General features: G+C 41.8%; 1 protein-coding gene across 1 annotated transcript in view; it reads left to right on the forward strand.

Annotated features, from left to right (window-relative positions):
* The first annotated feature begins 216 nt into the window (after nucleotides 1-216).
* ralbp1 (ralA binding protein 1) overlaps nucleotides 217-15,713 on the forward strand; it is a 74,818-nt gene continuing 59,321 nt past the window's right edge. Inside the window, exons 1-2 of the mRNA XM_060906215.1 lie at nucleotides 217-301; nucleotides 12,230-12,565. Of these exons, the coding sequence (XP_060762198.1) occupies nucleotides 12,316-12,565 (250 nt within the window). The 5' untranslated portion in view covers nucleotides 217-301; nucleotides 12,230-12,315. The remainder of the gene's footprint in view (nucleotides 302-12,229; nucleotides 12,566-15,713) is intronic.

Raw genomic sequence — 15,713 nt, forward strand, 5'->3', positions numbered from 1 at the left:
CCAAACCTACCACTCTATCTATCTATCTATCTATCTATCTATCTATCTATCTATCTATCTATCTATTCTGATTTAACAGCACTGTGGTGTAAACATTTTATTTGCTTTCATGTGCCTTTCCTCTTGTGCCACAGATTGTAAAGACGACGGAACACATCCTCCTGGAGATGCAGCAGGAGAGCTGTTTGTCATGACCTCCATTTCCCAGAATTCACAGCGGACACGAACTGCGCAAACTCGCGTCACAGTTGGTCCGTAAACACGGCAACCGGAAGCAGCTCTGTGAAATGACTCCGAGCAGGTTGGTGCTGGAAATTAAATTAGGACCTTTGATTATGTTTACAGACAGATCATGCGTTTTATTCCTCTTGTCGTTGTGCTGTATTGGAGTTCAGAGCTGCCACCGGATATTTCACCCGGTCCTTTCCAGGGACTGCTGCACGAGCCGAGCTAGCTGACCGGGAGTTAGCCGGCTAGCTCGCAAAAACGGCTAGCTCTGGAGCTAAATGAATCAGGTCATAAATAATGGCTGTTTTGAGCAATTAAATTTCAGATCAAAAGCTCATTAAGAGTACAGCGTTAATAAGTCACTGCAATGACGCTTTCTCGCTTCCTTCCTTCGCCTGTGTGAGACTCAGTGACCTGTAGGATCCGCGTTTGAGTTTATAAACGCTCAGTTTAGTGAGAAAACCTTCCTGTAGCCGTTAAAATGAAACACGTTTGGGGTTGATGAGTTGTTTTTGTTCTGTGTTTGATGAGAAACAGACTGACAGGACTGGAAGGCGGAAATTTTATTCAGTGTTGTGTTGCCAAGTGTTTTCAGGGGAAAGTAGCGCCTGAACACTCACAAAGGCGCTAGAAGCTGCCTGATGACGCAACAGACTAATTTGCATATTCATTTCATGGGCGGGGTTGTTTGTGTCTGGGTCCATCTCAGAAACTGCTCTCTCACTCGGGACATTATGGTCAAAAAATAAAATTTTCTAATTTTACCTTTTTTTTTTTTGCATTTACCGAACACTCAATGTTTCTTTTGTCATGTTTAATAAGAGTTTATTTTTTTCGCAGTCCAAATCCTGCGCTCTGATTGGCTGGCGAGCGGGTCCGTATCCTACGGTACGGACCCCGGTTATGGACCTCTGGCGACTCGCTCGTTCACAACGACAACAAACTTATGGCCCTTTTCCACTACCCTTTTTCAGCTCACTTCAGCCCGACATGGCTCGCGTTTCGACTACCTCAGAACAGCACAACTTAGCTCGCTTCAGCCCTACTCAGCTTCCAAAACTCGCACGGTTTTGGAGTGGGGCTGAAGTGAGCCAAACCGAGCCGAGTGGGACTAGGGGCGTGAGGAGACACTCCCCTGTGCACTGATTGGTGAGGAGGAGTGTCCTCACATGTCCACAAACGCCCCGCGAGCACGCTGGGATCTGTAAACACCGTACACCCGGAAGAAGAATAATTACGAATTACGAGAATTTCTGAAGCCTTATGCGCCTCGCCTCATCTATACGCTCTTGCCAGTATCTGTTGGCGTTGTCGGTGACAACAAGCCACAGCACCAAGACCAGCAACACTAACGACTCCATGTCCTCCATGTTTATTGTTTACTATCCGGGTCGTGAGACTACCGCTTAAAAGGCCACTGATGTCACTGTTTGCACCGCCTAACGACATCACGTGACGTCCACCCACTTTTGCTAACTCCACCCAATGTGTCCACCCACTTCCAGCCAGCACGGTTCAGCGCGGTTGTAGTCAAAATGCAACTCCAACAGCCCCACTCAGCTCGACTCAGCACGGCACGGCTCAGCCCAACTCAGCCGAGTTGGTAGTGGAAAAGCGGCAATAGTAGCATTTTTTTGTCAACATTTTATCTTTTTTTAAAAATAAGATTTATTTATAAGATTATCAAAAATCTTGTAAATTTTTGCTAGCATTTCTCAGCATAATAGCATTAATTTTACAGCATGGATAGCGATAACGACAGTCTTCACAGCGAAAGCGAGTTTTACTACCCTGATGAAGATGAAATAAAGGAAAACATTTCAGGAGAAAGCCAAAAACCTGTAATTTGCTAACGCTGAGCAAAAACATGACTGAATCCTGAATGACTCCTATTTGTATAAATAGGGGACGACACAGGCGGCAAAATGTAGCTTTTTTTCCTGCCATGGAAGTGCACTTGTATACCGAGGAGAAAGCAGTTTGCATTACAGCCGTGAATGAGGATTCAAAACCTTGGCTTGGTTTTCCCTTTCGGGCACTCTCGTTTTCTGTTAGAATTTGGTAAAGAAAAAAAACATATATTATTTACCAGCTTAAGGTCGGTCCGTATGGTGAAATACCGTGACCTCGGCCTTAAATACTGACCTTGGCCCAGAGGGCCTCGCTCAGTACTTTCAAGACCTCGGTCACGGTATTTCACCATACAGACCAACCTTAAGCTGGTAAATAACATATATGATAACAGAGACTCAGATTGTTGGCGCGCCCGCGTCTAAGACGCACTATTTCGAATAATGAACGCATTGTCGAGAGAGGCAGGGGCCAATATGGACGGGAGCATTTTATACCCTATTTGGAACATTTCGTGGCATATTACAGACCCTCCAGGATTTCGCGATTTGCAACTTCAACGCAAATTCAACCAATCCCCACGAATTCAGGGCTGTGTTGCAATTATATCCAATCACCGCAACTTTCCCGCAAATTTGACCAATCGTTGGCGTCGTCTTGAGGTGACGTCGACAAACTACCTTCTGCCTTACTTCCAGTGTTGCCAGATTGGGCGGTTTCCAGTGCATTTTGGCGGGTTTTGAACATATTTTGGGCTGGAAAACGTCAGCAGTATCTGGCAACACTGCTTACTTCCGTGTTTCCGTTCAAGAGAAGCAGCAGCGCGAGTCAGTGTTTCTGTAGGCTTAAATTCTGTTACTGAAAGTGTGTTATGTTTACAGTGAAGGACTGTGTGCACTTTACGTTATTTTTTTACTTAATACAAGAAATTAATGGATGCCAACATTTTTGCCAAAATAGTATTTTATTTTCCATTGTTTAGGCAGCTTCAGCATCATACTGTGAGATGCTGTTCAAATTGTTTTTTTTTCTTCTATGAAGCCTGAGCCATTTATTTTATTAGTTTATAATTATTGTTTAATTTAGTCTTCAGGAGAGACTGCCTGCACACAGTACTAGTATTAATAGTTTTTTTTCTTACATGAAAGCTGAGGCATTTATATTATATTTTAAGGTAACTTCATGTTGTGCTGTGAGGTTCTATGCACTTTAACTTTTGAACCAACAGGTGCATTTGGATAAGTAAAGCCTATTTTTCTGCATTTTTGTAGTCCTGGTAATCTTTTATATTGGTAAAGTTGTTTATAGGACCATTTCTCAGTGTCTTTGTTTTTTTAATCAATAGGTTTTCAGTAATAACTTAATATATCACTCAATTTTAATCACAAAAAGAGAAAATCGCAACAATTTCTCGCGACTTTCACTTCCTCCCGCAATGTAATCGCAACAAAAACCTAAAAAACACCGCAACTTTCATCGCAATTTTTTTGGAAAACCCCAGCAACATCAGACATTTTAGCCCGCAACAATCACAAAAAAGGCCCGCAAAATCCTGGGGGGGACTGGTATTACTTGACTTCATGGTCTCAATATCGAAAATCTTGCACAAATATGCAACTTCCAACATAATTATCTGGATATTCAACAGATTTCAGCATCAGATGAATTTGTTTTGACCGCCGCCATATTGAATATATGTCGGACCCGTTCGTGTATTTACGCCGCCCCGTTTGTAGCGTCCCAAGCGAGTAAAACCTGATCCAAGTCTTTCGCTAGGTGGCGTCTTACAGTCTATGTACGAATATTCGAAAGAGACAAGAAAACATGGATAAGAAAAAAAAGAAATGCATCTATTTTGTCATTCTTCGGCAGAAAGAGAGTACATTCACCTGAAAAAACTGATACCCCTGATACCCAAGGTAATTAGTCATACTAGATTTACAACAACTACTGCAACATCAACTACTACAACAGCAACCACTACTACTACTACTGCCACTACCACTGGTGACTACTACTACTATAGACCTACACCAAACTGAAAACAAGTTAATAAAATAAATTATAATTTACAAGGAGGAGATAATATAGATGTAATATATAGTGGCCTGTGATTGAATTCCAAAATATTGCCACTGATTAAACAATATCTCAATATATTTGGTTGAAGCATTGATTTGTCATCTACATTGCTTCATATGGCTTCTAATACCAAAAAATAAAAACAGAATTGAGAAGAAAAAAACAGCCCCTGGGCTGCCCCAGCTGTTCATTGGGCTCGCTTCGCTCACTAGGTTCGCTTCAACTGAAGGATAATCACTGGGCCCCCCATTGTAGAAATGGGCCCCTGTTTTTTCCCAGGAGGGGCCCTGTGGGTCCCTTGACCTGCAAAACAATCTGAGTCTCTGTGATAACATGAATATCAGATTTTCACACAAGTCCTAAAAGTATGTCATGAAAAGAGGGAGACACAGGTTCCTCGTAACTGTTTATTTCACTAGCACACAACACACTCCTAAAGGCCAATTTATGCTGACAACCCAGTCCTCGCAGATAGTGTCGCAGACAGTGTCTGCGTAGCCCCCCCCCACCTTCGCAGACGCTCTGCGCGCACCTCCCAAAAATTGTGACCACCGCAGAAGCCTCGCAGACAGCGTCGCAAACAAGAGGGCTCTGATTGGTCCACTCTACATCCGCTGTAGACGCACTTCCGCTTCCCTACTTTCCCGGTTTGGTTTGTTTTCACGACCGCCATTTTTAAAAACACGAGCGAAGATGGAGCAGCACGAAGAGCGGTTGATCGAGGAAGTAAGGAAGTACGTACATCTATACGACTCCAGTTCTAGTCATTACAAGTAACCGGAGGATAAACACTCCACTAACCACACCCACCAACTACTCCTAGCGATTTCGCGACTTCGCGCCCCCTTGCGTTGTGGCAGTGAATAACATCGCGCACGCCTATTACTCCCCGCTCAACGATAAATTACAACTGTCTACAAAAAGCTATCTGCGAAAGCCTTGTCGCAAGAGCATGCAGAGGCCTTAACAGTCACCTACCTATTTCCCAACTAAATTTCCAGCTTCCAGTCACGTCGTCACACCCAGCACCCCGCTGGCTACCGTAGCCTCATATGGACAATAGGTTATCTCACAACATCTCCCCTTTTTAGAAGAAAAATAATCAGTGAAATTACTACTTGCCACTGAACAGCAACCATTGTTCTCTTACATCCGAACCTACTACCTGCAAGGCAGACAACATTTGTAACTATTCCACTGTAAATACCGTAAATAAACAGTATCAGTTTCCATTTCACAGTATAAAACGTAACTTTTTTTTTCCCATAATAATGCTCTCCCATTCTCTCTCCTCAACTGAACACTGGACATCATTGGGGTAGACCACCCTCAGTCCTGAGAAGGGATTATTCTGCCCTTATGAGAGAGGAGGATGAAAACCCCCCCCCCCCCCCCCCCCAATTCAGTCCTCTTCATCTGTGGTTCCTGTAAGAACAAACACCAACACAGATCTAGTAAAGAGAACTTTAAAGTCAATGTCTCTAACAGTCTCTAAATCTGAGAGGCAGTTTAACCTCGCGGCCCCTGGAGGTCAGTCTCCGGGGAGTGGTAGCCTGGAGAGGAGACCCTGGGGCAGGACCTGAACCCAGTGAAACAAATGAGACAAAAATATTATACTTGGTCATTTATTTATTGAAGAAAATGATTGAATATTATATATCTGTGGGTGGCAAAAGTATGTGAACCTTTGCTTTCAGTATGTGGTGTGACCCCCTTGTGCAGCAATAACTGCAACTAAACGTTTCCGGTAACTGTTGATCAGTCCTGCACACCAGCTTGGAGGAATTTTAGCCCATTCCTCCGTACAGAACAGCTTCAACTTTGGGGTGTTGGTGGGTTTCCTCACATGAACTGCTCGCTTCAGGTCCTTCCACAACATTTCGATTGGATTAAGGTCAGGACTTTGACTTGGCCATTCCAAAACATTAACCATTCTTTGGTAGAATGACTTGTGTGCTTAGGGTCGTTGTCTTGCTGCATGACCCACCTTCTCTTGAGATTCAGTTCATGGACAGATGTCCTGACATTTTCCTTTAGAATTCGCTGGTATAATTCAGAATTCATTGTTCCGTCAATGATGGCAAGTCATCCTGGCCCAGATGCAGCAAAACAGGCCCAAGCCATGGTACTACCACCACCATGTTTCACAGATGGGATAAGGTTCTTATGCTGGAATGCAGTGTTTTCCTTTCTCCAAACATAACGCTTCTCATTTAAACCAAAAAGTTCTATTTTTGTCTCATCCATCCACAAAACATTTTTCCAATAGCCTTCTGGCTTGTCCACGTGATCTTTAGCAAACTGCAGACAAGCAGCAATGTTCTTTTTGGAAAGCAGTGGATTTCTTCTTGCAACCCTGCCATACACACGATTCAGTAGTGTTCTGATGGTGGACTCATGAACATTAACATTGGCCAATGTGAGAGAGGCCTTCAGTTGCTTAGAAGTTACCCTGGGGTCCTTTGTGACCTTGCCGACTATTACACGCCTTGCTCTTGGAGTGGTCTTTGTTGGTCGACCACTACTGGGGAGGGTAACAATGGCCTTGAATTTCCTCCATTTGTACACAATCTGTCTGACTGGATTGGTGGAGTCCAAACTCTTTAGAGATGGTTTCGTAACCTTTTCCAGCCTGATGAGCATCAACAACGCTTTTTCTGAGGTCCTCAGAAATCTCCTTTGTTCGTGCCATGATACACTTCCACAAACATGTGTTGTGAAGATCAGACTTTGATAGATCCCTGTTCTTTAAATAAAACAGGGTGCCCACTCACACCTGATTGTCATCCCATTGATTGAAAACACCGGACTCTAATTTCACCTTCAGATTAACTGCTAATCCTAGAGGTTGACATACTTTTGCCACTCACAGATATGTAATATTGGATCATTTTCCTCAATAAATAAATTACCAAGTATAATATTTTTGTCTCATTTGTTTAACTGGGTTCTCTTTATCTACTTTTAGAACTTGTGTAAAAATCTGATGTTGTTTTAGGTCATATTTATGCAGAAATATAGGAAATTCTAAAGGGTTCACAAACTTTCAAGCACCACTGTACATGGGGGAAATTAACAGATTTTAGCAAAAGGTCTTGCGTGTGTGTGTGTGTGTGTGTGTGTGATTTATATATATGTCACCATTCCTGCTGGGTTCTGAAAAATATTCTCCACTTTTTTCCTTGAAAAATTAAGCCAAAGAAATATTCTTCACTTTTTCTTCGTCTGTATTTTTCCTTAGTTACCAATTTATCAAAATGGACTTAATACAGGTTTATACCAACCAAACTGGCTACAATTCAAATATTTGTACAGATACAGCGAGGCCTCTCCATTGCATATAAAATTTGGGCTCCACTCCAGCCTCTAATACCCCTTTTCCACCAAATCAGTTCCAGGGCTGGTTCGGGGCCAGTGCTGGTTCACAACTCGTTCAACTTGCGAGCCAGCTGAGAACCAGTTTGCTTTTCCATAGCTCACGGTGCTAAGGGAAGCCACGTCAGTTACGTCGCTGTATACGTCAGTTATGTCGCTACGCTTGCATAAACCTTGGCGCAAATATCGAAGCAAAAACAACACGGAAGAAGCAGCAGCAACAACAGCAATAATAATAATGGATGACTTCGCGTTTGTACAGCTGCTGCTTCTTGTCGCTTAAAAATGGCAATATTTCGCGGTCTTGTTATTGTTGTTGGTCTTAACAACTCCGCCCCCCCCATTGACATAAGCGGTTCTTTCCTCTGGCCCAGCAGAGAGTTGGTGCTAGCCTGGAACCGGTTTTTCTGGCCCCAGAGCCAGTTCTTTGTCAGTGGAAACAGAAAACCCGGTTCCAAACTAAGCACTGGCCCCGAACCAGCCCTGGAACTGCTTTGGTGGAAAAGGGGCGTAATTGACTTGAGACTTGATTTTGAGCACCATCAAGCTCAAATAAACCTCTTGAGTTTGAGCTTAAGAATTATTCAAAAGAGGTATTAGGACTCCCTTTCGCCTTTACTTCAACATAAAACTTGATTTACAATTGAACAGAGTCAAGAAGAATCTCAGAACAAGCAACAGAGGAAGATTGAATTCTTTTAATTGATTTAGAAACCGGACACAGGATGAAACTGCGTTTTTCATCATACGTTATCCACAGGGACTCGACACATCCTGTCCCCCAAACATCGCTCCCTTCAGTCGCTCGCTGGCTGACAGCACTTTCAGTTTGGCTTTTTTTTTTTAAACCAACCCCTATATTACTGACACTGTCCGATGTGCTCGGGGACGGTTGGGGCTCTGAGCGTGCCTCCACCCCCCCACCCCCACCCCCGTGGCTGTTTCCACCCTTAAATCATCTTCAGTGTTTGAAGAAGCCTGCCCAAAAAACAAACTTCCTCAGCTTAGACTGCACCATTGTTCGGTTCACGCAGAGATAATTACATCACCGCACCAGGCCGATTAAGACGAACTGCAGTTGGTCAAAAGCTTGGCGCCCATTTGGTCATTATGTGTAGTGGGTTTTTATTGGTCACAAGCACGTGCTCATTGTTTACACTCTGGCTTCCCGAAGTCTCTTCATTGGGGTTGGATTTCAGCAAATGGAGGGATTTCTAGAAAAGATGAGTTATGATCACAATAATGATGACCCCTACATCCGTCACTGTGACGACTGCTAGTAATTTCCTCTTCGTCACTGATGGATTATGTTCGTCAGTGACGAGCGCCAGCAGGAACCCTGTATAATCTGTGTGTATGCGTAACTTTTCCCCCCAGATTGCCTTTGACAAAAGGACGTATTGAAACATATCATTCTCATGACTGCAGCACAAAGATCATTTGAAGTGCAGTTACATACTGTACATAACGCCAGACATGTTAACACCAGTTCATCATGAGTCGGAGAGATGACTTTTGGGATAACGTGTACTATTTAACAATTATTCGCTGAAGATTAAGTGAATATCGATGAATAATAACTGACACGAAGTCAACATTGTTATTATTCACTGAGCCTGAGGCGGATAATTGTTTTTTTTTTAAATAAATCGTATTTAAAAAATAATTTATTTCAATCTTCAAAAGCAGCCTACAAATGTAATAAAGGCATGTGCAGGGTTGTCACTTATCTATGCCAAGTCATACAAAAAATGTTGTTTTGAAATGGATAAATCAAATCAGTTTCACCTTACCTTTGAATAGTTTGAGACCAAAGTTCGTAGCATCTTTAGTGCTTTTAGGAACAGCGTTTTCTTTCATAATTTGTCATTTTTCTTCAGTTACGGGGCCATCCTTAAAAAAAAAATCCGTTTCCTGTCCACCGGGTGGGCAAAAAAAATTTCAGTCGGGAGGGAGGGATTTATTTTTTATTTATTTATTTATTTATTTATTTTATTATATATGGATGGATAAGAAATCGCAATGCTGTGTTTGCTTTTTTTTTCAGTACTTTTTTATTACAAAAGCAGACACATTTAATAAAATATAACAGTTTAATCAACTGAAACTTGTACAAAAACTTTAAGTTAGCATTTTAAATGCTGACTGCAACATTTGCAAAACTTTTACAAAGGTACTTAAAATGTCCGACACACTGACTTTTTGTAGTTCTAAATCGAGCGTTAGGCCTAGTTCGGATGAAATTACACTATTAAAATGATCACTGAATGATTTGTTTTTCTGAATCTTTACTATTTTGTTGTTCGCTAGAATACCATTTTGCGATTTCACACTTAAGCAAATGTTTGAAAACTCCGGATCTCCTTCCTTCATGGTGGCTGCCATTTTTTTGTGCCGCACGGCGCATGCGCAGAGCTGATTCGACAGGGCTTTCCACAAGCGCCGGCTGCCGGCCACACAATTAAGTCCAGCCGGCTACTTTAATAACTATTTTTGTAGCCCACAGGCTCTAAATATTAAATTTTCGATTTTAATAAAATTAAATGTTTATCTAACGGACTGACAATAATGTCAAACTGAACCGTCGATCAAGGGAGAGTAACTCATCCGCGCTCCGACATGCGGTGTGCGCGCGCACTCAGCTGCGTGAATGTGTCATGCACCGAAAATAAGAGATTTACAAGCCAGGAATGCCTCATGATGCAATACGCAAGAAAAGAAAGAAGATTTACTGCCATTTTACTTTGTATTTGAGTAAAGTGAATGAATAAATAAATGGTCTGTGGAAAATACATTTAACCCTGGGAACTGCGTGCACAGGAGTTTATTTTGTGTTTACCCCCCCGGCTACTTATTTGTCATGGCTGGCTAGTATGAGCCTTAGTGGAAAGCCCTGGGAATGCGTAAATGTTAAGTTCGATTTTAGATTTACGAACCCGAAAAAAAATGTCGAAAAACCGGCGTTAAAAAAAAAAATTTCACCCACACAAATGGCACTCACCCAGCCGGTGGACCGGAAACAGAACATTTTTTAATAATGGCCCGGTGACAAAGCGCTTGGCTGCCATTTTGCTGAGTTGCTCGTGTTGATTATCGAGAAATAGTTAGAACGCCCTATTTATACTGCGTGCTTATACTAAAATTGTTTATCAAGAGTGCAGAGGAAAAACAAGTAGAAGTAGTGAGTAGTAGATGTTTGGGAACATTGTTGATTAGTGATTTGTTACTGGTGTTTAAGGAAAGGTCATGGGGAACATTGACTACGTTTACATGCACGTCCAAATCGAGCTGCTGTTGGTAATCGAGCAAAGGGTCCCAGCAGGGGTGCCAGAGAAATCCAATCCTACACGCACAAGTGAAATCGGGCTATTGTGCAAGGTGCATTGTGCACCCGAGCCACACGTGGCGCTACACGCCCCATCGTGTTGGTACACTTCCGGTTGTCGTCATGAAGAAGAGCTATAGTGTTGCCAGATACTGCTGACGTTTTCCAGCCCAAAACATGTTCAAATCCGCTAAAAACCCCCAATCTGGCAACACTAGCAGTTCCGTGTTCAAGCTGTTAGGCTTGCTCTAACAGACTATGGCTACAAACTGTCCTGCGCAGACCACTGTTTTGTAAGACAACTTATTTTGCACAATAATATTTTTCTAAAGTCCATTTTTTGCTTACAAAAAATTTTTTTTTTTTGCTTACAATTTAACTTATGTCTTAATAAACACACAAAGTTCAATTGTTTTGTTTTTATTGACATTCTTCAGATGTTGGACATATATATATATATATATATATATATATATATATATATATATATATACACACACACACACACAAATACAATGACTTGTTTATGTACACAATTCACAGCTATGCAACAGCTGTACAGATGTATTTGGTGATACAGTAAGTGAGCTAAATTTTAACAGTGCAAACAATGCCACAAAAAGAAAAGATTCATGCCGTTGTCATGATTCGTTGTCATGCCGACCGAGGCTGTTGTGTTTCCCGCTTGTGGTCTCGTCACTCGTCACTTCCGGAAGTAGCTCGACAACTAGCTCGATAGGGTATACATGCACAAAGTAGCTCGGCAGAAATCGCATAAACTAGGTCGTGTAGCTCGATTCCGAGAAATCAAGTTCGGTTCAATTTCAGCCAGATTAAGGTGTATACATGGCATTTTGAACTTCGATTTCAGTCGAGCAATGGCAGAAATTCGATTCTCTCCATGTGCATGTAAACGTAGTGAGTGTTGTTCAGGGATTGGTCCTTGGGAATGTGGGTGGGGGTGATGGTGTTTGGGGATTGGTCCTTGGGAATGTGGGTGGGGGTGATGGCGTTTGGGGATTGGTCCTTGGGAACGGTGTTGGGGTTGGTGGTGTTTGGGGATTGGTCCTTGGGAACGGTGTTGGGGGTGGTGGTGTTCCAGGATTGGTCCTTGGGAATGGTGGTGGGGTGTTGTTGTTTGGGGATTGGTCCTTGGGAACGGTGGTGGGGTGGTGGTGTTCGGGGATTAGCTGTGTTCTGTGAAGTTGACGACGACCCCCCCCCCCCCCCCCCCCCCCCAAAAAAAAAGGCTGCTGTAATCTCAGTTTCAAAATTGTTTGCTTGAGATAAATACAGTCACTGAACTATTATATAATAGCAATGTTATAAGCATAAAATTGATTATTCATGTTCAATTTATTTTTTCAGGTAGTATGGAGAGGTGACGTGCCATCAGAGTGTAACTGATAGCAGTGCAAAGTGCCGTGATCGGCCAATAGGAAAGTGGCAGCGCAATGACTGAGTGCTTCCTGCCACCCAATAGCAGCCCTGCAGAGCAGCGGCGAGGGGCGGAGCATCAGAGCGGCGTTCCTCGGACCCCCAGCTCAGAGGAAATCAGCCCCACTAAATTCCCGGGGCTGTACCGCACGGGTGAACCGTCACCGCCGCATGACGGACACCACCATGAGCCCCCTGATGCTGCCTCTGATGATGATAAGGAGCACAGCAAGAAGAAGAACAAGTTCAAGAAAAAGGAGAAACGCAGTAAGGCTTTTCTTACTCCTCTCTTTGCTGTTTTTCTCACGGGTTGATATTTACAGGATTAGATATTGCTAAGATTAGAATGGTCCCATTAAAACGTTTACGTGTTTTGCGCCTTTCGGATGTTACCTGAGAAGGTGCATGTGGTGCACTTTTAATTTCTAGAGTTAAACTTTAAAGGTACATCAGTGGTACTTAAAGTACTCGATTTGTTTTGAAAAACACACTATCATTTTCTGGTAAAAGTCACATACTAAAGATAAGGCATGTCATGATACATCGTCAAAATACAGAAAAACCTATGAATGAGTAGGCGTGTCCGAACATTTGACTGGTACTGTACATTGTGCGACGATGAATCGCAGTACAAATTTGATTATACAAATAAATGAAATTTAAAAAAAAAAATGAACCATGATTATTATCACGCTGTGTGAGCTCTTAGTCTTTACTAGCTGTAATTGCATTGTACGCCCTCTGCTGGCTAAACAGTAATAACGTACAATAAAGGGAATGTGCATGACTTCACCGTAAGTGGAAGTAACAGCTCTAATGCAGTGAAACACAAAAAAAAGGATCTAAAATTGGAAAGAAGTGTTTTGTGATTGACTACAAATAGATTTAACAAGAAATCAGAGCTTTGTCTTTACAGACTGCTGAAAGCTAAAGAAAAGAGAAGCAAATGGAGGAAGTACAAATGTACAAAAGTTTAGGTCTATTTACGATGATCTTTTTACAACCCCGATTCCGACAAAGTACAAATTGTAAATAAAAACGGAATGCAATAATTTACAAATCTCAAAAACTGATATTGTATTCACAATAGAACATAGACAACATATCAAATGTTGAAAGTGAGACATTTTGAAATTTCATGCCAAATATTGGCTCATTTGAAATTTCATGACAGCAACACATCTCAAAAAAGTTGGGACAGGGGCAATAAGAGGCTGGAAAAGTTAAAGGTACAAAAAAGGAACAGCTGGAGGACCAAATTGCAACTCATTAGGTCAACTGGCAATAGGTCATTAACATGACTGGGTATAAAAAGAGCATCTTGGAGTGGCAGCGGCTCTCAGAAGTAAAGATGGGAAGAGGATCACCAATCCCCCTAATTCTGCAACGACAAATAGTGGAGCAATATCAGAAAGGAGTTCGACAGTGTAAAATTGCAAAGAGTTTGAACATATCATCATCTACAGTGCACAATATCACCAAAAGATTCAGAGAATCTGGAAGAATCTCTGTGTGTAAGGGTCAAGGCTGGAAAACCATACTGCAGGGGTGTTCAAATTGATCCATAAAGGGCCGTGTGGCTGCAGGTTTTCATTCCAGCCATGCAGCAGCACCCTGATTTGGCTTATTCAATCAACTGACACACCCACCCTTTAATCAAGGGTGGGTGTGGCTGCAAGTATTTGACTGTGTGAAGACAGTTCAGTTGATTGAATGAGCCAAGTCAGGTGTGCTGCTGCATGGCTGGAATGAAAACCTGCAGCCACACGGCCCTTTATGGATCAATTTGAACACCCCTGCCATACTGGGTGCCCGTGATCTTTGGGCCCTTAGACGGCACTGCATCACATACAGGCATGCTTCTGTATTGGAAATCACAAAATGGGCTCAGGAATATTTCAAAGTTCAAAGAAGAAGCCGTATCTAAACATGATCCAGAAGCGCAGACGTCTTCTCTGGGCCAAGGCTCATTTAAAATGGACTGTGGCAAAGTGGAAAACTGTTCTGTGGTCAGACGAATCAAAATTTGAAGTTCTTTATGGAAATCAGGGACGCCGTGTCATTCGGACTAAAGAGGAGAAGGACGACCCAAGTTGTTATCAGTGCTCAGTTCAGAAGCCTGCATCTCTGATGGTATGGGGTTGCATTAGTGCGTGTGGCATGGGCAGCTTACACATCTGGAAAGACACCATCAATGCTGAAAGGTATATCCAGGTTCTAGAGCAACATATGCTCCCATCCAGACGACGTCTCTTTCAGGGAAGACCTTGCATTTTCCACCATGACAATGCCAAACCACATACTGCATCAATTACAGCATCATGGCTGCGTAGAAGAAGGGTCCGGGTACTGAGCTGGCCAGCCTGCAGTCCAGATCTTTCACCCATAGAAAACATTTGGCGCATCATAAAACGGAAGATACGACAAAAAAGACCTAAGACAGTTGAGCAACTAGAATCCTACATTAGACAAGAATGGGTTAACATTCCTATCCCTAAACTTGAGCAACTTGTCTCCTCAGTCCCCAGACGTTTACAGACTGTTGTAAAGAGAAAAGGGGATGTCTCACAGTGGGGAAACATGGCCTTGTCCCAACTTTTTTGAGATGTGGTGTTGTCATGAAATTTAAAATCACCTAATTTTTCTCTTTAAATGATACATTTTCTCAGTTTAAACATTTGATATGTCATCTATGTTCTATTCTGAATAAAATATGGAATTTTGAAACTTCCACATCGTTGCATTCCGTTTTTATTTACGATTTGTACTTTGTCCCAACTTTTTTGGAATCGGGGTTGTAAATTTTTTATTAATGTGTATTTTTTTTTAAACAGGAATATTTTAGTTCATAGTCTGATATTTTACTCCAACCTTTACAAGTGTGGGTTATTTATTATTGGAGATTAAGAAAATATACTGTATATATTTTTTAAATTCAATAAAAGGAATATTTGAGTTGGTAAAGAATAGTAAAATAAATGTTGCATTTTTTTTAATAATACAAATTTTCTTTTATTTAATTTTACTGGTTTTAAGCACTTCTGCTGTCATTTGAAATTGAGTGTTTTTATTTTATAGATTATATTTTAACACTTAACAAAAAGAAATGAAATAATTTTTTTTTTTCATTTTTGTGGATAAATATGAATGTGTGTGTATCCGTGTGTAAATGTCAGTTTTTTTTCTCGGCTTGATTTCATCACTGCACAGGATGTTATTATGTGTAAGAGTTCACATCAAAACATTCCCTCAGCGTACTTGCACATTTCCTGTCAGACGCAATTTTCCACACCGAACTAGAGATTATGTGAATGTTTATATGGAAAATTTAAAACGGAAATGAATTCACAGCTGCATTTTATTTTATTTCAGTTAGCCAGCGAGCCACCTACCCCCACAGAGCACTGCTCTGATG

The sequence above is a fragment of the Neoarius graeffei genome, chromosome 23 (assembly GCF_027579695.1).
Source record: "Neoarius graeffei isolate fNeoGra1 chromosome 23, fNeoGra1.pri, whole genome shotgun sequence".
In the NCBI taxonomy this organism is placed as follows: domain Eukaryota; kingdom Metazoa; phylum Chordata; class Actinopteri; order Siluriformes; family Ariidae; genus Neoarius; species Neoarius graeffei.